Genomic DNA, 24,040 nt, shown 5'->3' with positions numbered 1-24,040 from the left:
GCTCGACACTTACCAGTAGATGGGGTCGGTTGTACTGATGCTGCACTCTGCACTTTCTGTGCAGATTTTGGTACCGGCTCAGGTTGATCGAGATTTTGCTATTGGTCTACTGTCCGGAGACTCAAGGTAGATCTGTCGGCGTTCACAGATCTTGAAGTCCCCGTCTATCTTTTATGTCCTACTGTTTTCTTTCATTCAAACAGTTGTAATTCTTTCAGAATATTACTTGTAGTAAATTCTAGAATGCTCGTGAATTGTGACTCCAGATCTGGGTGGTAGTAATTAATACAGTTTTATAATATTCCGCACTTATTATATTTCATCTTAGTTAATTATTGTTATTTACTGAATGGAAATAAGGAATTGGTTTAATGATTCTCTAACGTTGACTTGCCTAGCAAGTGAAATATTAGGCACCATCACGGTCCTGTCGATGGGAAATTTCGGGTCGTGACAGTTGGTATCAGAGCCCTAGGTTACATAGGTTTCACGAGTCACGAGCAAGCTTAGTAGAGTCTAAAGGATCGGTACGGAGACGTCTGTACTTGTCTCTCAGAGGCTATGAAGTTTAGGAACAATATCTCTTCTTTCATTTCTTATCGTGCGACATTGATTTAGCTTGAAACATATATCTCATATTCCTTTGTATCCACTCATGTATGACACTGCGCACTCGGTATCAGTTGTGCGTTAATGGTTCCTGATGCCGCAGATGGACTACGTGAAAGCCATAGATGCTCAAACATTGCCTCAACGTGTGGTTCCCACTGAAGATGCGGGCGCATTGAGAGACCACCCATTGAATCATGTGGGGGGGGGGGGGTACAACGGACCTTGGCATCTGGTTGATTTATACGAGCTGTGAAGGTTAATATTATGGATCATTGGGCGTGGTGAACTATGACTTCGCGTCGAGTGTGGGAGTCCACTATCAATGGATGGATTGCGGGGTCATGTGTTATATCAGTTTTGGCCTGAATTGTATATATGTGGTACTGAAAAGTTCCCCCCTGAAAAATGTAAGGCCAGAGATTTTGTAGAGGATAAGGTTGGCACTTGCAGTATGTCCGCCTAATTAATAATCCTATACTTTAGTACCCAAGGAGTTAGAGAAACAACTTTAAAATTTCAGAAGGTCTACTCAGCGTGGATGCCATGGTTGCGAATTTTGGAGTGCTTCGGAGGAAGTACAGTGGTTGACGAGATTCTGGACTATATGGTTCATGCCAAGATTTGTTTGTATGGAGCTCTACTTTTGTGATCGTTGTGTATAAATAGGGGTAAGGGTTACCTCTGAGAAGAATCGAAGAGTATGTTAAGAAATGGGTCGTCTCAACAGTGTTAAGTCAGCATAACAAAAGAAGAAATTGTCCTTGGGAGAGATAATGCTGCACAGGTGTCCGTGGCAAGCCTATGAAGAGGGCAGACCAGCTAATGCAACACCGCCCACTTGGCTCAATTTGTTCTCGGACTCTCCCTAATGCATGGCGCATAGTGTTTGAACGGTTGCGTCAGGTCACCATGACGGTGTCATAATATGCCATCAGGTTCAAAAAGTTAGCCCGTCACATTTCTACTTTGCTTCCTACAGCCAGAGAGCGAGTCAACAGACTCATTGATGGACCCAATTATAATCGTAAAATTTCGTACGACTCGGGAGCTACAGGCTAATACTTCATTTCCGCTAGTGGTAGGAATTGCCAAGATAAGGAGATCGAGACGTCTCGAAGTTCTAGGGGATTCAGTAGATTTTACTCTGCAGGTAAAAATCATTATGGCAGGGGCTCGGGCAGTTGGCCAGCCCAGTCCGCACATCGGATTACCTGGGGTGCTCCAGTAAGTTCTTTTAATGCACCACTGACATGAGTTCCTACAAATGGTTATTCAAGTTATCTGGCACAGACTCAATATGAGCAGCCAAACTCGCAAAGGGGTTGTTATGAATACGACGATACCATACACATCATGAGAAAATTGTCCCAAACTTGAGAGAAATATATTTCATCAAAGCACTCAGGCTACGTTCCCCATTGCAGTTACTACACCACCCATACGATCAGTTAAGGGTGGAGGACAGGCGGGTAGAAGACGTCTTAGAGGTAGAGACCCAGCCGTTGCTATATTTGTTTTATGGTGTGTCGGAGGTCGCTACATCAGATGGTGTCGTTACAGGTACGACTTCGATTTAATATAAAGGAATAATTACCTTAACTTGATTCGGTTCTGAGTATCGAAACGAGTCCTCCTACTGTGCTCCACTTATGAGTGAGCTTCGTGATTCTATAATCTACTTATATGTTTACTCCTGTTGGGAGGTTCTATAGAGATAACTACGCCTATCATTCCATGTTGGTCACTAATAAAAGCTGTGAGGCTAAAGGTGGCATTCTGTTACCCATTTCAGTAAGTTTTGATGTAATTTTCGGTTAATTAATTACAAATTGTGAATTATATGCCCTACCTGCGTGGGGTTCATTAAGCGATATGATTTGGTGTAACCAAATTTATTTTTTTTAAAGAAGAAAATGGAAAGTTTTGATTGGCACGATGTGCATATTACTTGTGATTCGGAACTGAGGACGAGATCCTCACACTTTAATATAAATTGATGTGTTTAAACCGGGGTACGAGCTGCGGTGGAAGTTATATAAGGATGAGATCCTTGTGAGCAAAATTCTTGTGTTTAAGATCTCCCTTGTGAAATTAAAGTTATACTATAGCCATAATAGGGAGTCATGCTTGTTAGGCCTAATTGAAAATTCTTGTATGAAATTCTCTATGCATACTTGCCAAATTCGTGTTGTAATTATTGAGTTTTAACCTACGAGATAAGTGCCCGCCCAGATGGTGTTAAATGTGACTCGTTAATTCGGGTAAATAATTATGAGGTCTAGTTACCATCAGTTTAAGATTAGGGCATCTGATGTCCCTAAGATAACTTTTCGGACTCGGTATGGGCATTATGAATCCCTAGTAATAACATTTGGGCTTACCAGCGCCCCAGCAACACTTATGGATTTGATGAATCGGGAGTTCAAGCCCTATTTGGGTTCTTTTGTGGTTATATTCATTGATGATATCTTGATTTACTCCAGCAGTCGAGAGGAGCATGGGCAGCATCTTCGAAGTGTGCTTCAGACTTTGAAGAATAATCAGTTATATGCCAAATTTTCAAAATGTGAGTTTTGGTTAGACTCAGTTGCCTTTTTGGGGAATGTTGTATCGGCGGAAGGTATAAATGTGGATCCTAAGAAGATTGAGGGTGTTCAGAATTAGCCTAGACCTACTTCAGTTACAGAGATCCGGAGTTTCCTGGGTTTAGCAGGTTATTATCGTCGGTTCGTGGAAGGGTTTTCATCTATAGCAAGCCCATTGACCAGACTGACCCGGAAAGGTGTCCCATTCAGATGGTCAGAAGAGTGTGAGGCGAGCTTCCATAGGCTCAAGACAGCTTTGACTACGACACCGGTATTGGTGTTACCCACAGGTTCAGGATCTTATACAGTATATTATGACACATCTCGTATTGGTTTGGGTGCGGTATTGACGCAGGGTGTCGTGGTTATTGCATATGCTTCGCGGTAGCTGAAGGTCCATGAGAAGAATTACCATGTTCATGATCTAGAGCTGGCAACCATTGTTCACGTGCTGAAGATTTGGAGGCACTATTTTTACGGCGTGCCATGTGATGTATTCACTGATCATCATAGCCAATAGTATCTGTTCAAACAAAAGATCTCAATTTGAAGCGGATAAAATGATTGGAGTTGATGAAAGACTATGATATCACCATTTTTGTATCACCCCGGAAAGGCCAATGTGGTGGCCGATGCTTTGAGTAGAAAGGCTGCGAGTATGGGCAGCCTTGCGTATAATCCGGTTGATGAGAGGACGTTAGCTACAGAGGTTCAGACTCTGGCTAATCAGTTTGTGAGGTTAGATGTTTCAGAACCCAGTCAAGTTCTAGCTTGCACAGTCGCTCGGTCTTCTTTATATGAGCGCATCTGAGAGCAACAATATAAAGATCCTCATTTACTCGTACTTAAGGACACGGTATGGCACGGTGATGCCAAATAGGTTGCTGTGGGGGAGGATGGAGTTCTGCGAATGCAGGGTCATATATGTGTGCCTAATGTGGATGAGCTTCGTGAATTAATTCTGGAAAAGGCCCACAATTCCAGGTATTCTATTCATCCAGGTGCCACCAAAATGTATCAAGATTTGCGGCAACATTATTAGTCGAGGAGAATGAAGAAGGATATAGTTGCACATGTAGCTCGGTACCTGAATTGTCAGCAAGTTAAGCACGAGCATCAGAGACCTGGTGGTTTGCTTCAGAAAATAGAAATTCCTGAGTGGAAGTGGGAGCGTATCACTATGGATTTTGTTGTTGGGCTCCCACGGACTCAGAGAAAATTTGACGCAGTTTGGGTCATTGTGGACAGGTTGACCAAGTCAGCGCATTTCATTCCAGTGGCAGTTACCTATTCTTCAGAGCGGTTAGCTAAAATTTACATTTGTGATATTGTCCGCCTTCACGGTGTGCCCATGTCTATCATTTCTGATCGAGGTACGCAGTTCACTTCGCACTTCTAGAGGGTAGTACAGCGTGAGTTGGGTACGCGGGTTGAGTTGAGCACAACATTCCATCCTCAGACGGACGGGGCAGTCCGAGCGTACTATTCAGATCTTGGAGGATATGCTCCGCGCTTGTGTCATAGACTTAGGAGGTTCTTGGGATTAGTTCTTGCCCCTCGTAGAGTTCTCCTACAACAACAGTTACCAGTCGAGAATTCAGATGGCTCCCTACGAGGCATTATATGGTAGGCGGTGTCGGTCGCCAGTTGGGTGGTTCGAGCCGGGAGAGGCTCGGTTGTTAGGCACAGACTTAGTACATGATGCCTTGGATAAGGTTAATATTACTCAGGATCGACTCTGCACAGCTCAGTCCAGGCAGAAGAATTATGCCGACCATAGAGTTTGTGATGTTGCATTCATGGTCGGAGAGAGAGTGTTACTTCAGGTATCACCCATGAAGGGTGTAATGAGGTTTGGAAAGAAGGGCAAGTTGAGCCCTATGTATATCGGACCTTTTGAGATTCTGGAGAGAGTGGGAGATGTGGCTTACAGGCTTGCGATGCCACCTAGTTTAGCTGTTGTTCATCTGGTATTCCATGTGTCCATGCTTCGAAAGTATCACGACGATCCGTCCCATGTGTTAGATTTCAACTCTATCCAGTTGGACAAGGATTTGACTTACGAGGAGGAGCCGGTGGCAATTCTAGCCCGGCAAGTTCGTCATTTGAGATCAAAGAGTTACCCTTTAGTTCGAGTACAGTGGAGAGGTCAACCTATTGAGGCATCTACTTGGGAGTTCGAGTCCGATATGCGGAGTAGATATCCCCACCTTTTCACCAGCCCAGGTACTTTTCTATGTCCGTTGAGGACGAACGCTTGTTTTAGAAGGGGGAGAATGTGATGACCCAAAAGGTCATCTTATGTTTTAGAACTCGAATCTGCGCTCTTAAGCATTACAAATCTCATTTTTTTTACCCTTCTCGATTTGCGTGCGGAGTCTGGGCAGGTTTCTGGAAAGCTTTTATGTTAAAAATTGATGAAAATAAGAATTTATGCCTTAAAAAGTTTATTTTAGTTGACTTCGGTCAACATTTTTGATAAACTGGCCCGAATACGTGTTTTGATGGTCCAGGTGGGTCCGTATCGAATTATGGGACCTGAGCGTATGCCTGAAATCGAATTCGGAGGTCCCTAGCTTGAGTTATGAATTCTTGATGAAAATTAATTATTTTTAAGAATTGATTGATGTTTGGCATTGTTAGTGTTGGGTCCGTATTTTGGTTACGGAGCCCGGCACAGGTTCATTATGATATTTAAGACTTGTCTGTGAAATTTAGTGAGAAACGGAGTTGATTTGACGTGATTCAGACGTCCAGTTGAGAAAATAGAAATTTTAAAGTGTTCTTGAGAATTTCATTTGATTTGGTGCTAAATTCGGAGTTCTAGGTGTTATTTTGGCGATTTGATCACGCGAGTAGGTCCGTATGATGTTTTTAGACTTTTGTGCATGTTTGGTTTGGAGCCCCGAGGGCTCGGGTGAGTTTCAGATAGGTCAAAGGATGTTTTGGACATGGGAAAAATCTGGTTTTCTGCAGATTCTGGTGTCTAGCATATCCTTCTTCGTGTTCGTAAAGATCCTCTCGCGAACGCGAAGAGTAAACTGGTGAGGCTGAGACTTCTTCTTCGCGAACGCAAAGGCCTGGTCACGAACGCGAAGTGATAGGGGATTTACCCTTCGCGAACGCGAACGCGAAGCACTTGGGAACCTGAGGGAGGGTTGGTCGTTCCTTCATCGCGAACGCAAGCAATGGCTCGCGAACGCGAAGTCTAGGGGGGAGTAACCATCGCAAACGCGAGCAGGGTCTCGCAAACGCGAAGGTTTGGCAACCAGTACCCTTCGCGAACGCGATAGTGGCCTCGCGAACGCGATGCACACTGTCGCCCAGTGCATAAAACAAAATCAAACACAGGTTTAAGTCATTTCTTCAACATTTTTCAAGAACCAAACGGGTAGAGGCGATTTTCAAGAGTTATTTTCTTTCCCAAAGTGTTGGTAAGTGATTCTAAACCATTTTCTTTCAATTACCCATTACATTTCTTGAATTATCAACCTAAAATCTAGAGTTTTCATGGTAGAATTAGGGGTTAGGATAGAAACTAGGAATTTCGGAAATTTGGGGATTTAGACCTCAATTTAAGGTCGGATTCCAAAACCAACTATATATTCGGGCTCGGGGGTAAATGGGTAAATGGAGTTTTGTCCGAACCTCGAGTTTTGACCAAGCGGGCCTGGGGTCGATTTTTCGACTCTTTGGAGGAAAATTTGGGAAATTTAATTTATGCAAAATAATTGATTTCTTTAGCAACATTTGAAATTATTGAGTCATTTTTGAATATATACTAGTGGTTTGGAGGTGAATTCTAAAGAAAAAGCTGTGATTGAGAATTAAGTGGCCTTCAGAGCGAGGTAAGTGTCGTGTCTAACTTTGCCTTGAGGGAATAGGTATTATGTGTTTATTTGCTTCGTGTTTGGTTGTTAAATACGATGTATAGGTGAGGTGACGAGCATCTATGCGTCGTTGTCGAGTCATAGCATGCGAGTGAAATTCTATTTTTGTCTATTTTGTAGCCTTAAATTCTACTACCCATGCTTAGCGGGTTATTTGAAATGTTGGGTGACTTATATCTGGTTTTACTGAGATTTGGTAACTTTCGAATATTGATTCAAGGTTGAGGTTACATTGTGTTATTGGTTATGGGTAAATATTGATTTCTTTGTGATGCTCCTATCTATCCGTTGTTATTGATTCTGTGATTTGTGAGAAGGAGTGTAAAGCACGAAGGGTGATGACGTGCATGCATTATTTATATTGTGAGGAAGAGTGTAAAGCACGAAGGGTGATGTCGTGCATACATTATTTATATTGTGAGGAAGAGTGTAAATCACGAAGGGTGATGTCGTGTATATTATGAGAGGTTTAAAGCACGAAAGGTGATGCCGTGTATATTATGAGAGGTTTAATGCACGAAGGGTGATGTCGTGCCGTAGGGTGATGCCATGCCGTTCTATTTATTTATTTGGCGAGGTTGAGAGTAAAAGCACGAAGGGTGATGCCGTGCAGTTTTCCTTTGCTGTTTTATTTGCTCAATTTGTTTAAGGATTTTCGGTTTAATTCTGTCTTTTCATTATTCTCACTCTTTATATTGTATTCCCCCACTGTATGTCCCCTTCACATTATTTATGTGTTATATCTTTATTTACTGTTGTTGCCACTAGCATGATTACACTGTTCAGGTTATATGTGGGTGTCTTGTCCTAGCCTCGTCACTACTTCGTCGAAGTTAGGCTCGGCACTTATCAGTATATGGGGTTGGTTGTACTGATGCTGCATTCTGCACTTTCTATGCAGATTTTGGTATAGGCTCGAGTTGATCGAGATTTTGCTATTGGTCCGCTATCCGGAGACTCAAGGTAGATCTATCGGCGTTCACAGACCTTAAAGTCCCCGTCTATCTTTTATGTCCTACTGTTTTCTTTCATTCAAACAGTTGTAATTCTTTCAGACTATTACTTGTAGTAAATTCTAGAATGCTCGTGAGTTGTGACTCCAGATCCGGGTGGTAGTAATTAATACAGTTTTATAATATTTCGCACTTATTATATTTTATCTTAGTTTATTATTATTATTTACTGAATGGAAATAAGGAATTGGTTTAATGGTTCTCTAACGTTGACTTGCCTAACAAGTGAAATATTAGGCGCCATCACGGTCCCGTCGGTGGGAAATTTTGGGTCGTGACATAAAAGGATTCTTGTGCTTGTCACATGATGGCATAATAGATGTGGTGTGTTGTGTGGGATTAGGATTTACATGTACAAGGTGATAGTTTAGTCTTGAAGAGAAGGTAACGAATGTTGGACAGCATGGTCATTTTCAGATATTTCATTGAATGTTATAACTGCTCGGTAATTCTTGAGAAGGGTGCATATTTCAGAAGGCGTGTTGTGTTTTGACTTACGGATGTTCATCGGTATTACAATACTCACCTGGTTGATAGACTGCTGATATTCAAATTATTGCTATGTGGCACGGAAGAATTATAAAAGTATTCCTCATGGGATTATCGTGAATTGAATATGTGTTAGTCATTCTAGTGCTGGAGTTAGGATCAGTTACGGTGATTCATGTGTTCGATGAATTTGGAGACTAGGAGTTCTCAGAAGTAAATTGTTTCGGGTTGCGGCCTATTTGAGGTGAGTATTTTATTTTAACTCAGTGGAGGCACTAGTTGCGTTAATTATTTGTGATAGCTACGCACTATAAGTGTGCATATATGTGAGATTTGAGCCAATGTGCGGGCATTGGGGCAGGTATTTATACTCGAAAGAATGCTTAGGCTATGATATGCCTAGAGTTGACTGTTAAGCATAAAGTTATAACATTTCTCGTGTTCTTACCTTTGTTGAGAACTATCTGGGCTACACTTGAGGTTACAAAGAGGCCAATTCTCTGAATAAATGGGGTAGTTACTATTTCTGCGTTAAATTGCCGATTTGAAGTGTCATAGTAGACTTTGCACATGCTTACACTATGACGTGTTATTTATACCAGTCCTGGAGCATGAGAATCTTATTTCATTATCATATACAAGTGTACTTATTTAATTGCTCCTGTATGATATGCTTGAACTGGAAGCCTGTGACCATGCCGGGCGATTCATATTATTGGCACGTGAGTTGTCCGTGCCATGTGTGGGAATTTTATTTCTATGATAATTTGCCTGATTCATTAATTTCCTTCTTCTACAATTGTGCACATGTGCCTATGGTTATCCTTTTCACGAAATTTGAGGAGTTGGTTGTAACATTGTGGTTGTAGTGGTGCTTGTTGAACTTGCAATATGGTTCTCTTCCTTGAGACATCTCCCATATTTGGGTACACATATTGCGCAGTGGTGGCTGGAGTTATATTAATGTGGTGTGTCGGTGGGATAGTTGTGTTTAATAATATGAGGTCATTGGACCTAGAATGGGTACTATCAGGTTTGATTACGGTATATTCGGGAGTATAATATTGAAAGTCAACTTAGGAAGTGATTATGGTTATAGTTGGGGCGAGAAAGCTCCATGAGTTGTTGATCTGATAAGGGGTCATGAGATTTTCGCGTGTTTCTTTCATTATCAGAAGTGTACGAAGGTTTTGGAACGAGGTTATGTTTGATATGAGGTTTAATATCAGTACCAGGTTGTTTTTGGAGTAGTTACTGTGATCGGGAATGGTGCTACGAGCATACAAGTGGTGTAGTATGTTATGTGATTGTATCCGTGGTTATGGTTATGGCTTGATGCAGCTTGTTCAGAATTATACAGTGTGTAAATGTGAGATTCGGGTCTTGTAAGAAATTCAGAATGTTGGGAATTGAATTCCAAGGGTTTTACAGACTAAGGTTAAAGTAATGATCTTCAATTGTGTTGTGTTGTCAGGCCTATATGGAATAGGGTGGCGTGGGATCACCCCCGGGTATGTGCGTGGTAAGGTGGAATAGTGATTCGATGGCTTGGAAATAACTCTTGGCATGTTCGAGGACGAACGTATGTTTAAGTGGGGAGAATATAACGACCCGACCGGTCGTTTTGGGCATTTATGCTCCTTTCTACTATTTGAAGTCTTGAATACCTTCATACGATGTATTATGACTTGTATGAATTGTCGGTTTGGGTTTTCAGTATTTCGGAGTTAGTTTGGAAGAATGAAACCTAAGGCTTAAAGCTTAGGTTAAAATAGTGACCGGATGCCGACTTATGTGTAAACGACCCCGGAATAGAATTTTGATGATTACAATAGCTCTGTATGGTGATTTTGGACTTAGGAGCATTTCCGAAAAATTATTTGAAAGCCCGTAGCTAAATTAGACTTTAAATGGCTAAAATAGAAATTTAAGTTTGACCAGGGAGTTGACTTTTTGATATCAGAGTCGGAATCCGATTCTGGAAATTGGAATAGGTCCATTATGTCATTTATGACTTGTTGCAAAATTTGAGGTCAATCGGACTTGATTCGATAGGTTTCGGCATTGAATGTAGAAGTTGGAATTTTTTAGTTTCATTAAGCTTGAATTGGGGCATGATTCGTAGTTTTAGCGTTGTTTAATGTGATTTGAGGCTTCGCCTAAGTTCGTATGATGTTTTAGGACTTGTTGCCATATTTAGTTGAGGTCCCGAGGGGCTCGGGTGAGTTTCGGGGTGGTTTCAGACCATTTCTAGGCCATTTTTAATTGCTGGTTTTTGTCTACAGAGGTGTGCACCGCGATCGTGAATATTTGGTCGCGTTCGCGAAGAGCAAACAACAGTTTGGGGCCTTGTGAATCGCGATCGCGGAAGCTCTTTCGCGATCGCGTTGAATAAAATCTCTGCTGCACTGACCCGGCTTTGGAAGCTTATATCTTGCAATCTATAAGGAATTTGGAGATAATCCAAAAATGAAAGTTGTAGTCTTGATGTCTAGTTTTCAGAAAGTCAAACCATTTGGCATTTGGAGTTTTGTAGGAAAATCTATGACTATTAAACTAGAGGCTATCTGGAAGACTTGGGGAGTTTGTTCTTCGCGATCGTGAGTGGTTTACCGCGATTGCGAAGGGCAAATTTTGGGCTGAAATTTTTTGTGTTTCGCGATCGCGAAGCATTTTCCGCGATCGCGAAGAGAATGCCTGGACAGAAGCTATATTTTGAGGTTTCGGCCATTTTAACACATTTGGAGCTATGGAGCTCGAATTGAAGCGATTTTTGACGTGATTTTCACCATATGGATTGGGGTAAGTGATTCTAACTCAGTTTTGGTTAAATTATACGAATCTATTGTTGTTTTTATCAACATATTAGTCTTTTGGGTTGAAAATAGTAGAAAATTTCATAGACTTTAATTTGGAGATTTGAGGGTCGAGTTGATGTCGGAATTTGATAAAATTAGTATGGTTGGACTCGTGGTTGAATGGGCGTTCATATTTTGTAACTTTTATCGGGTTTCGAGCCGTGGGCCCTACGGGGTATTTTTGAGTTACTTTCGAATTTTTATTGAAAAATTAGTATTTTCTTGTGGAATTAATTATAATAATTGGTATTGACTGAATCGAATTAATTGTGGCTAGATTCGAGCCGTTCAGAAGTTGATACATGCAGAATGAGATTTCTGGAGCATTGTTTAGCTTGCTCGACATTGGATTCGTCTTGTTCGAGGTAAGTAACTCTTCTAATCTTGGAGGTGACGCACATGCTAGGTGATAGGCGTGTGGACGTACACTATAGAAATTATGACATAAATGGTTCCATGAAATTTTGTAGTCAAATAATCTTGGCATTTTCTATGTAGTTTTATGTGTTAAAGAAATTGAGCTGAGAATCATATTAAAAATCATGATGAGGCTATGTGCCAGTATTATTGAGACCCACAGAGGTCATATTGTTATTTAATTATTTGTTTAAAATGAAATTTCCTACTCAATCATGTTCATTCATTTCATATCATCTTTCAGTCTCTGTTGCTATTTATTGATTCATCATATCATCATTTTGGGCTAGTTTCATGACATTGTGAGCCCGACAGACTGGAAAGATTGATGACTGAGTGAGGCCGATGGCCTGATTGTGAGGATAATTATGGGATCGGGCTGCACGCCACAACAGGCCATATTGACTTTATATACTTTATTATTATGGGATCGGACTGCATGCCGCAGCAGGCCAGATTGGCTTATTATAGCACGTGAGTTGTCCGTACGGATCCAGATATTGATACTATAGCATGTGAGTTGTCCGTGCAGATTATAGCACTTGGGGTGAAGGAGCCCCTCCGGAGTCTGTACATACCCCAGTGAGCGCAGGTACCTACTGAGTGCGAGTGCCGAGTGCCGATTGCGAGTGTCGTGCGATTGGGAGGATTGAGTGACTGTGAGGACTGAGTGATGGGGAGGACAGAGTGAATTGATACTCTGAGAAGTATGCATATAGTTTTATCACTAAGATACATTGCATTGACATGCACCCATGACTTACAAACATAGAGATGTATTTTCCTCACGATGTACGGTATCACGTCATTCATGACTTTTCACACATATTGCCCTACGGGCATAGTGATGCATTTTTCCACTGGCCATCTGGAAAGAAAATAAAATATCTTATCATTGTTGAAAGAATTTTTGGGAAAAATTACTGTTTTCAAACTTATTCGTATTTTTGGCAACTTCAGTAAACGACTTGGGACTTTCACTGATAAACTTGAAAGGTAGAACTATTTTTTCAAAATAATGACTTAGGTGAGCATTTATTCCTTGGGTTACTTCTTTCATTACTTGTTTTATGTGGTTATGAACTGTTGTTGGTTATTGGAGTTGGACTTTGACCTTGGTACCAGCTCGTCACTACTTTCAACCAAAGGTTATGTTTGTTACTTATTGAGTACATGGGGTCGATTGTACTCATACTACACTTCTGCACCTTGCGTGCAGATGTTGGCTGTTGATGTTGCTGTGTTTGTCGGGAGCTGGATCTGAAGGTGTACCTGCGTTTCGGTTGTAGCTGCCTCTTGTTCATGGTAGCCTTAGATTCATAGAACTCTGTTTATGTACTTTTCAAAGAGATGATTTATTTATTTCATACCAACTTTGTAAACTCTATTCTTAGAAGCTCACGATTTGTACTACCAGTTCTTGGGGAAATGTATTGGTTCTATATATTTTCTTTTAATTAATTGCCTTACTAAATTTATTAGAATTGGATAGTTGATAATTGGCTTACCTAGCGGGTTGGGTTAGGTGCCATCACGACTAGTCGGATTTTGGATCGTGACAATTCTAGTATTTAACAAGGGATTTCTTTTTTGAAATGAATGGATATGCTAATAATGAGAAAGATAAGGACATTTAGTAGAATTAGATACCATACACCTAAATAATATGATAACACAGTGTGAAATTGCAATTGTGGAACAGATTGTATACCTACTCTTCGCAGAGTTGGCGTACAAGTAGGAGAAAAGAAAACAAACTAATTTAAAAATTAGTTTTACCTAATGCATTTCATTTGAAGATTTGGTTATAGATTGGTACTAATGTGTATTGATTTTCTTCCCGTTGTAAAAGAGAAGATGAACAGTAATGACTACAATTTTTGACTTTTGTTTTATATCCCTTTACGTGTTTGAACCAAAGTGTTATTACTACCACCAGAAACCAACGTGTTCAAACGTATTTGAACGAGCACACATTGTATAAAACAATTACTAGAACTATATTTAATCAAAACGATCTAACACTATTTCATAAATTAAATAATACTAATTGATACTAATGACTAATGACTATGACTACATGATATTTATTCACTAGATACTACGAATAGACAAAAACAAAAATTAAATTACTCAATCATCTTTAATCACGGATCCATCACCGATCAAGTGGTCTATTTTCCCATCAGGGTGCTCAAAGAAATATGTCACATCCAAGTTGATGATGTCAAATTCATTGTCACAGACAAAATTAGCTTTAGGGCCTTTATTCTTTAAAGAAGCTTGATAAAGCTCAACTAAATGTCTCGGTGTACGACAAATATTTGCCCAATGCCTTTTTCCACCGCAACGATAACATTCAATTTCCGAACCATTTTGCCTTTGGCTTCTCATCTTTCCCTTTCCACTTTTGGTGGTTATTTTTCTTTGGGGTTGATTAACACTAGAAAAATTTCTTCCTTGTCCACGACCACGGCAACGACCACGAATAGGGCCACGACCTTTTCCACGCTTAGCATAATGGGAATACACCTCATCCACTTCAGGCAATGGTGTAGACCTAGTGGGTCGATTTTCGTGATTTCTCATGAGCAAGTCGTTGTTTCGTTCAACCACAAGGAGAAGAGAAATCAACTCAGAGTACTTCTTGAAACCGTTCTCTTTGTATTGTTGTTGCAGGACTATATTGGAGGCATGAAATATTGTGAATATTTTTTCAAGCATATCATAGTCAGTGATACTATCTCCACAGAGTTTCAATTTAGAAGTAATTCTGAACATCGCAGAATTGTATTCAGAAAGAGACTTAAAGTCTTGGAGCCTCAGATGAGCCCAATCATATCGTGCTTGTGGAAGAGTGACCAACTTTAAGTTGTCATATCTTTCCTTTAAGCCATTCCACAAAATAAATGGATATTTGACTGTAAAATATTCTATTTTCAATCCTTCATCAAGGTGATGACGCGAGAAAATCAAGGCCTTAGCATAGTCTTGGGTAGATACTTTATTTTTATCTTTAATGACGTCTTCAAGACCCATTCCATCTAAATGGATTTCAGCATCCAACACCCATGACATATAGTTCTTGCCCGAAATTTCAAGGGCAACGAACTTTCTTTTCATAATATCAGTCATAATTAAAAGAGGAGGAAAAATTATACCTTAGTCTTCTCAAAGAGTTTTTTGAGACGGTAGAGTCTCGTGCTGATAACGTGAAATGAAATAATAAAATAAGAAGAATAATATTGCAGGGAAAAGAGAGAGAGAATTCTATTAATTTTTGGATGAATTACAATGGGGTTGTAGACAATAAATTGCGTCAGGAAAAATAATCGAGACTAAAAAATATTGCAATAACCGTAGTATTTGATTTCAAGTAATTTGAGTGTACAATCTCTATGAATCCTCTGATTCTTCTTTTCAACAGTAAATAAAAGAGCATTTGAGCTTAATCTTGAATTTTAATTTATTTTAGTCCAAGTGCTTGGGGCCTAATCTTGATCTTGACGTATTTTTAATGCAAGGGCTTGCAGCTTGTTCTTAAATCTTCGTCTTGATCTTTTAATCTTTAGAACACTTGAATGCTTGTAGCTTTTAGAGAAATCTGCAACGTTTGATCCACGAGCTCCCTCTTGCTTCTTGTTATAACTTCTGGTTCCTTTTTTGGATTATGAAGACCCCTATTTATAGTTGTGGGAGGGAAGAGTTATGATAAGAACAAACTCTTTCCGACCAATTAGATTGAAGAGTGACAAGGCCACATTTGATTGCCCAAAACATGTCACTTGCACATGTGGCGCGGTTTCATTGGCCTTTTAATTTGACTTGGCATACCTTGTCATTTTGACACGTGGCATGATCCTGTTGGCTCTTCCATTTGACTTGGTGTGCCACGTCATTTGACACGTTGTACCAAACTGGGCCTCTAGGAAGATGATATCTTGGGTTTAATGAAGTGGGCTCATCACTTTAGCCCAATTAACTGGGCTAGCCCAATGGATTAAGACTTATTTATTTAATCCATATATGTTGAACTTATATAACTAATCCAATTATATTAGCCCAATAAATTTATTTGAACTAATATATCTTGAATTTTAAAATATAGTCCAAATAATTTTATGGATTTAAATCCAATAAAATATATGCCTACAAATGCCTCCTACTTCAAGACTTGTCGAGGTGGACTAGTCGAGCTTTGAAGACGAGACTTGAAGTATATAAAAAGCAATTATTACACTTCACTGGATTGACTTCTTATAAATACTCAGTTGACCTTCTCACGTGTAGTTGTAACTTTAAGAAGAATGGAACTTAAAACAGAAGTGAGCTTTCTTTGAAATTTCACGTGACCGACTCACTAATGAATCTTAGTGTTAGCTTTCTTTGATCAACTGTGTAATATTGACAAAGATAAGACTCCCAATACACATAGGACATTTCTTTGGTATTATACTAGGACTCTTACAAATCCTACTAGAAGTTAAAAGCTATGGTAGATATTACTTGGATAATAGTTTGACCAACTCAAAATGGGTTGGGAAAACTTTTCACCGCCTCTAAAAAATCGAATCCCTCCGAGTCCGGCTATTGCATTTATCCCACATCGATGAATAAGTCTTTTGACTTTCACCATCTATATAAATTGTAGGCTCTTAATTCTTTTAGTGTCACTTTTTGCGTTTGCAAACCGCTTTGAGTCTATTTTTGTGAATTTAGAAGCATTAACATAAAGATAATTTCTTCTTCTTTTCTTGTGCTTTTCTTCTTTTGTTGTCTTTTTTTTTTTCTTTTTGTAGGTTAAGATCTTTAAAAGTTCACAGTGAAGACCTTTAAAATTTGCGGCAGAAATCCATAAAACTCCGCTATAAAGACCTTTAAAATTTGTGGCGAGGACCCATAAAAGTTCGCGTAAAGATCCTTAAAAGCTCGTGGTCAAGACCTCTAAAAGTTTACGGTGAAGACCTTTAAAATTTGCGGCGGAAACTCATAAAAGTTCGCGATGAAGACCTTTAAAATTTATGGCGAAGACCCATAAAAGTTCGCGATGAAGACCTTTAAAATTTGTGGCGAAGACCCTTAAAAGCTCGTGGTCAAGATCTCTAAAAGTCCATAGTGAAGACCTTTAAAAGTTTGCGGTTGAGACCTTTAAAAGTTTGCGATGAATACCTTTAAAATTTGTGGCGAAGACCCATAAAAGTTCACGATTAAGACCTTTAAAATTTGTGGCAAAGACCCTTAAAAGCTCGTGGTCAAGATCTCTAAAAGTCCATAGTGAAAACCTTTAAAAGTTTGTGGTTGAGACCTTTAAAAGCACGCGATGAAGACTTTTAAAAATTCGTGGTAGAAATCTTTAAAAGTCGGCAGTAGGGACTCTTTAGAGTTCATCACGAACACCTTCACAAGCACTTTTAAAAGTTTGAAATATACGCCTTTTAAAAGTTCGGAACGAAAACCTTAAAAACTCGAATGCCATTAAAAATTTGAGACGAACACCTTTAAAAGTTCGCAATGAAAACCTTTAAAATTTCGAATGCCTTTAAAAAGTTCGAGACGAACACCTTTAAAAGTTCGCACCGAAAACTTTTAAAACTTCAAATGCCTTTAAAAGTTTGAGGCGAACAACTTTAAAAGTCCGCAATGAAAAACATAAAAAAAGCACCTTCAGAATTGTCCCAGACTATATTTTAAAACCAACTTTATATTGTACCACACTGGCAATTTTAGATTTATGCAGTCTCATCAAAATATTCGTATCTTGGTGTAGAAACGTCAAAATTATGAACCGTTTAATTTCTTCGAAACTAGACTTCAAAATCTAAAACATGTCCAAAACGTGAGATTTAATACCTTAAGGATAGTTTCAGATAATATTTTGAAGTCAACTTAAAATTCCGACACGGTGACGATTTCAAACTTGCGCGATTTCACCAAAGCTTTTATATCTTGATGTAAGAACATCGAAATCATGAACTGTTTGATTTTATGAAAACAAGACTTCAAAATCTAAAATATTTCCAAAATGTAAGATTTAATACCTTAAGGATAGTTTTATATAGTATTTCGAAATCAATATCAGATTTTAATATACCGACAATTTCGAATTAGCGCGACTCCGCCAAAACTTTTATGTTTTGGTATGGAAGCCTCGGGATCACAAGACGTTTTCCTTGCTATCAATCGAAATTCAAGAGCTCCATTCTCACAAATATCTTGGGTTCAAGTCTCACTGAATTTGAAATATTATGCCCAGGAATCTTTCTTCTTATATTTGTGTTCCCTTTAGACGCCTCTCTTTTCTTCTATTTCTTTTTTTTTTAGGGCAGTGAGCAGATATGAAGACCAACAAACTTGAAGGTTATGCGAATATGAAGACATAGCGAATCTCTAGAATTCAATGCAAATAATTTGTAGCCTCATAAAAGACTGTCATCATTTCATTGAAGACACCAATTTACCATAGCGGCTTGCCCCCTTTGAATCAAATGGGATCCAAAGTTTAACAGAAGAATGGTATCTCAGCTCGATTTTCCAGTGCTGATTGAATGGATTACATTCTATCGTACTTCATTCGAACAACGATTGGGGCACTATGTATTTTTTGAACTCATGCGACTGAACTCAGAATGAAACTCTAAGCTGCCTACGTACCTCGGTGAAGAGGATCAAGTCATACCGTAGTTCAGAATGGGTAATTTTTTTATTTTTTTATTTTTATTTTTTATGTCCTAACTTTTGCCTAGGCCGCCTCTTTCGAGGTTTTCAACCTAGCGGACTTTTTTTTTTATGTCCTAACTTTTGCCTAGGCCGCCCCTTTTGAGGTTTTAAACCTAGCGGAATTTATTTTTTGGGTGGGTCGTACGTAGTTTAGACTCATGCGGGCCAGGAGTGTAGGAACATGCAGTTTAGGATCATGCGTCAAAGAGCGTTGCAATTTCAAGGATAATACTTCTTCAAAAACTTGCCATTGATAGGGCCGATTCTCATGCCATCTGCATCAACTAGCTTGTAAGCCCCACTTGAATAAGCTTCTTGTACGACATATGGCCCATCCCATTTTGAAGTGAACTTCCCTACAGGTTTATGGGAAGTAATTATGGGTCTTCGTACGACAAGGACTTGATCTCCTACTTGAAAGGATCTCGGGCGAACTCTTTTATTGAAGGCGCGAGACAATCGAGCTTGATATCATTCAAGACTCTATTGAGCTTCCAACCTCTTCTCATCAAGAGCTTCCAACCTCTTCTCATCAAGAGCTTCCAACTTTGCTAATCGAAGTCGAGCATTTTCTTCATCAGTGATCCCTTCTTGAATAGTCAGTCGTAATGAAGGTATTTGACGCTCGAGTGGCAAGACAACTTCGACTCCATAAACGAGCGAATAAGGAGTCGCTTGTGTTGGCGTGTAGTGAGTTGTCCTATATGCCCACAGAGCTTCTTCCATACGGTCATTCCAATCTCGTTTGGATTTGGAGATGACTTTTTTTAACAAGTTGCATAAAGTTTTGTTGAATGCCTCAGCTAGACCATTGGTGGCAGCATTGTACATCGAAGAGTTACGTTGCTTGAAGCCAAAGAGATCACAAATCTTGTTCATCAACCTATTATCGAATGGCTTTCCATTATCTGTTATTATGTAACGAGGAATGACAAAGCGATAGGTTATGTTTACTCGGATGAAACTTGCAACATTTTCCTTCTTCACCTCCTTAATAGCAACAGCTTCAGCCCATTTTGAGAAGTAGTCAGTTGCAACCAAGATGTATAGGTGCCCACCAGAGGACTTTGGCAGTGGTCCAACAACATCCAATCCCCAAGTGTCAAACGACCAAGATGCAACAGTCGGGTGCAACACTTCAGGAGGTTGATGAATAAAATTTGCATGGAATTGACAGGCCTTGCATCTTCGAGCGTAGTCCAAGCAATCTTTTACCATCGTTGTCCAATAATATCCCATCCTTTTTATATGGAAGTGAAGCTTTGGTCCAGACTGGTGTGATCCACATACCCCAGAATGTGCCTCTTGCAAAGCTTGGAGTGCTTCTTCTTCCCCTAAGCATCGCAAGAGTACTCCCTCGAATGACCTTCTGTGTAGAGTATCTTTGTAGTAAAGGAAGTGAGGTGCACGACGACGAATTTCAGTCCTTCTCCTCGGATTTTCTGGAAGTATCCCATAGCATAAGTAGTCGATAATGGGTTGTCTCCATTCTTCTTTCTCAACTTCAGAAACATCGACAAGATGCTTGTGTTCATTTCCTTCACCTTCAACCCCATTTGGCGGCGGTACTACCCATTTTTGGCAGACAGTAACTTGTGCTTGATCATGCAGGGATAACGATAAAGCTAGGGCAGCTAAAGTATCAACCTTCTTGTTTTATTTCCTTGGCACATGTTGAATAGTCACGTCACCGACCCACCCCATTAATTTTTTAGCGTAATCATGATATGGGCGTAGTTCAGGCTTCTTGACCTCATAACTACCTAAAAGTTGATTGACCACTAACTGGGAGTCACCAAAGACTTGCAATTGCAATTACTTCATATCAACAGCCATTTCAACCCCAAGTATTAATGCTTGATACTCAGCAACATTGTTGGAACAGAGTTGTGTCAAGGTGAAGGAGTAGGGCAAGACTTCACCTTGGGAAGTGACAAATACTACGCCAGCTCTTCCACGATGCGCAGCACCATCAAAGTACATCTTCCATGGAGGTTGAACTTCAACGACCATTGCGTCCTCGTCAGGTAGTTTGTCAGTTAGCTCCCAATCATCAGGTATCAGATGATCTGCCAAGAAGTCTACCAATGCTTGTCCTTTTACATCCTTTTGAGGGATGTACAAAATCTCGAATTGTTGAAATTAGAGGTACCATCTCGCTAGTCGATCACTAAGAATAGGTTTTGACATCACGAACTTGATGGGATTTGCCTTAGAAGCAAGACGGACAACATGATCTTGAAAGTAGTGCTTCAATTTTTGAATTGAGAAGACTATCGCCAAACACAACTTTTCAATTGGCGAATAATTCAGCTCATTTGGTGTCATCATCCTGCTCAAGTAGTAAAGGGAGTTTTATTTCCCTTCACTATTTTCTTGGGCCAACAGTGCTCCAACAGACCTTTCTTGTGCTGAAATGTATAGTATTAGCGACTTTCCAAGTATAGGGGCTGCTAAAATCGGAGGCTTCATCAAGTAGGATTTAATGCTCTCAAAGGCATTTCTACATGCTTGGTCCCATTTGAAAGGGACACCTTTCTTCATAAGGCGACTGAATGGTTGGCACCTCCCAGCTAGGTTTGAGATGAATCTCCTAAGGTACGCTAGCTTTCCTTGTAGACTTTTCAATTCGTGAATATCCCGAGGTTCAGCCATTTTAAAGATTGCATCTACTTTGGCTTGATCAATTTCTATCCCTCGATGTCGGACAATGAAACCAAGGAACTTTTCGGAAGCAACTCCAAAGGCGCATTTCAATGGATTCATCCTAAGTTGGTACCTCCGGAGCAACTCAAACACCATTCTCAATTCTTTCAAGTGGTTGCCCCTCTTTCTTGATTTTACCACCAAGTCGTCCACATAGCATTCGACATTTTTGTGGAGAAGGTCGTCAAAACTATTCTACATAGCCCTTTGATAAGTAGCACCGGCATTCTTCAAGCTAAAAGGCATTACCCTGTAGCAATAAATACCCTTGGGGGTGCAGAATGTAGTAATCTCTTCATCTTTTAGTGCCACGCGAATTTGGTTATAGCCTAACGAACCATCCATAAATGACATTGCCTCATACCCAGTAGTAGCATCGATCATCAGCTCTGGAATAGGAAGCGGGAATTCATCTTTGGGACACGCATTGTTGAGATCCCTGAAGTCGACGCATACTAGAATCTGGCCATTCTTCTTCCTTACAGGGATAATACTTGAAACCCATGTTGGGTATTTAACTTCCCGAATAAATGTACCTTTAGTGAGTTTGTTAACTTTGGTTTCAATCAAGGGGACCAAGTCTGGCCTAAAGCACCTTTGAGCTTGCTTAATAGGACGAGCACTATTCTTGACCACATGGTGATGGACTGCTACTTTAGGGTCTAATCCAGGCATTTCTTTGTAACTCTAAGCAAAGACATCCCTAAACTCCTTGAGTAACTAAATATAAGTGCTTTCTTCATCAACTTCTAGTAAAGCACTTAGGTAGGTGGGTCTTGGTTCTTCATCAGTGCCAAGGTTAACTTCTTTTAAGGCATCAATCGTTGCCTTCACCCCTTCTTCAAGTTCCAGGGGAGCATCTTTCGCATCTTCATCTTCTTGAGGGTCCCCATCGTTGAAGGATATGTGATAACACAATGAAACATTGTCCAATTTCTCGTCATCCTCCATTAGAGATAAAACACCATGCTCGCCTTGTGCAGTAACATGATACAAAAAACCCATACTTTCTTCGTATTCATCACGTTCTTTAGTGTAGACCACAGTATATAGCTTTACCTTCAGTACTTCTTTGCATGAAACCACAAGTTTTGTTTGTCGCCTTATTCTTGAAGGAACCAAACTTGGAAATCCTTAGAGATCTTTTGGATTTTGGGCGAAGCGGGTGTTCTTATGCTTTGAAAATTTCTCTGGAATTTGTTCCTCTTCTTTAATAGACCCAATCTCTCAAACACGGAAGTCCTCACAGTTGATTTTCCAAGTCAATCAAAGACAGAAGGCTTGTTAGAAGCGGCAGATTCATCTTCTACAGTGATATAATTGCTGCTCGCCCTTCTTATGGAGATGCGCACTGGTGACGGTTGCTTGTATCCCAAACCTTCATGTGGTTGCCTCGTTGCATCTTCTGATGGGAGCTTCCCTAACTTTGACGGCTCATTGGGATTGTATCCAGCTTTTGCAAATAGCCTGTAAGCATTATGATCAAAACCTTCATCTGTTCGCTTTGTAGGGAGTGCTACATTTTGCAAATGATTTTGGGATACAAACCCTGCAAGTGGCTTTGAGGACAACTTTACTGCCTCAATTCATTTTATAGGAAGAGTTAACTCCTTTAGCATGTTAGTTTGGAGATTAGATGATTCGCCTTCATCTTTCTTTCTTTTAGGGACATATTGGAGTGCATGACTTACTTTCTTGCCATAAGACACAATATCCCCTCTATGAGATTTATTCGCGTTGGGTTGTACCTCCTCAGTAACAGCTTTGGCTCTACCAGCAATCACCTCAGCTCTTTTAGTTGTGGGCTCGTCATTCTTGCTTTTCATGCCATCATTAGCTTTTAGCTCCTTCACAATACGGTTCTTCAAGTAGAACTTTGTATCGGCGAAGTGTGACTCACCCTCGTTGAATGGCTCATCATCAACAACTATCTTCTTTTCAACTTCACCCTCGTAATACTTCAAACATTGATGGTAGGTAGATGGAACCACTTTATTCTCATGTATCCAAGGCCTTCCGAGCAAGACGTTGTATGAATTCTTTGCATCGATCACATGCAGCCATGCACTTAATTGCATATCTTCAATGGTGATTCCCAACCTGATCGCACCTATGGCTCTTTGCCCCCTTGGTTGAATCCTTGGATCATCACATGACTTTCCGAGAGTTCGTTTATGGGAATACCAAGTTCTTTCACAGTGCGAATTGGCAAGATGTTCACTGAGGATCCTCCATCAATCAAAATTCAATTTTCCCTTTCATCACACATATAGCCAACCAGGTACAACGGGTGGTTATGAAGAGTGTCACCTAGTAGAAGCTCGTCATTTGTGAACGTGACTTTTTCCTCACAAGCATTAACTTCTTGAGGAGTGGACTAAATGAGTTTTTCCGAAGATGGTGCCAACGGTAGGTCATCACTCTTTTCTCCCCCTTTGTTAGCATGGAAACAGGAGGCATCAATACCCCCACGGGAAATCTTCGTGCGGAACCAACTTGGTAAAAACTCCTCCAAGGTCACTGGATGTCGTGGCTTTTGAGGGTGGTGCACCTCCACTTTTGCTTTCTTTAAGTGCTTAACTGGATTCTATCTCCTTGATCATTTTACCATCACTTTCCTTGTTGGTTGTTCTACTGATTCTTTTCGTGGACTCCTTCTATGGTGCCTACGATGAGTCACCAACTTCCAACCTTCATCATCATCAGATTGATTGACTTCAGCTTTATCGTTCTCCAGTAATTTTTCATCTTTA

The 24,040-nt window shown here is 40.1% G+C and overlaps 1 protein-coding gene across 1 annotated transcript; it reads right to left on the bottom strand.

Moving 5' to 3' along the window:
• Positions 1–13,997: 13,997 nt before the first annotated feature.
• LOC142167177 (uncharacterized) lies at positions 13,998–14,588 on the bottom strand. Its single transcript, XM_075227337.1, has one exon. It carries the CDS (start codon positions 14,586–14,588, stop codon positions 13,998–14,000), a length of 591 nt encoding a protein of 196 aa, XP_075083438.1.
• Between the last annotated feature and the right edge of the window lie 9,452 nt (positions 14,589–24,040).

Source organism: Nicotiana tabacum, chromosome 12 (genome assembly GCF_000715075.1).
Source record: "Nicotiana tabacum cultivar K326 chromosome 12, ASM71507v2, whole genome shotgun sequence".
In the NCBI taxonomy this organism is placed as follows: Eukaryota; Viridiplantae; Streptophyta; class Magnoliopsida; order Solanales; family Solanaceae; genus Nicotiana; species Nicotiana tabacum.
This window is presented reverse-complemented; position numbering and strand designations above follow the sequence as displayed.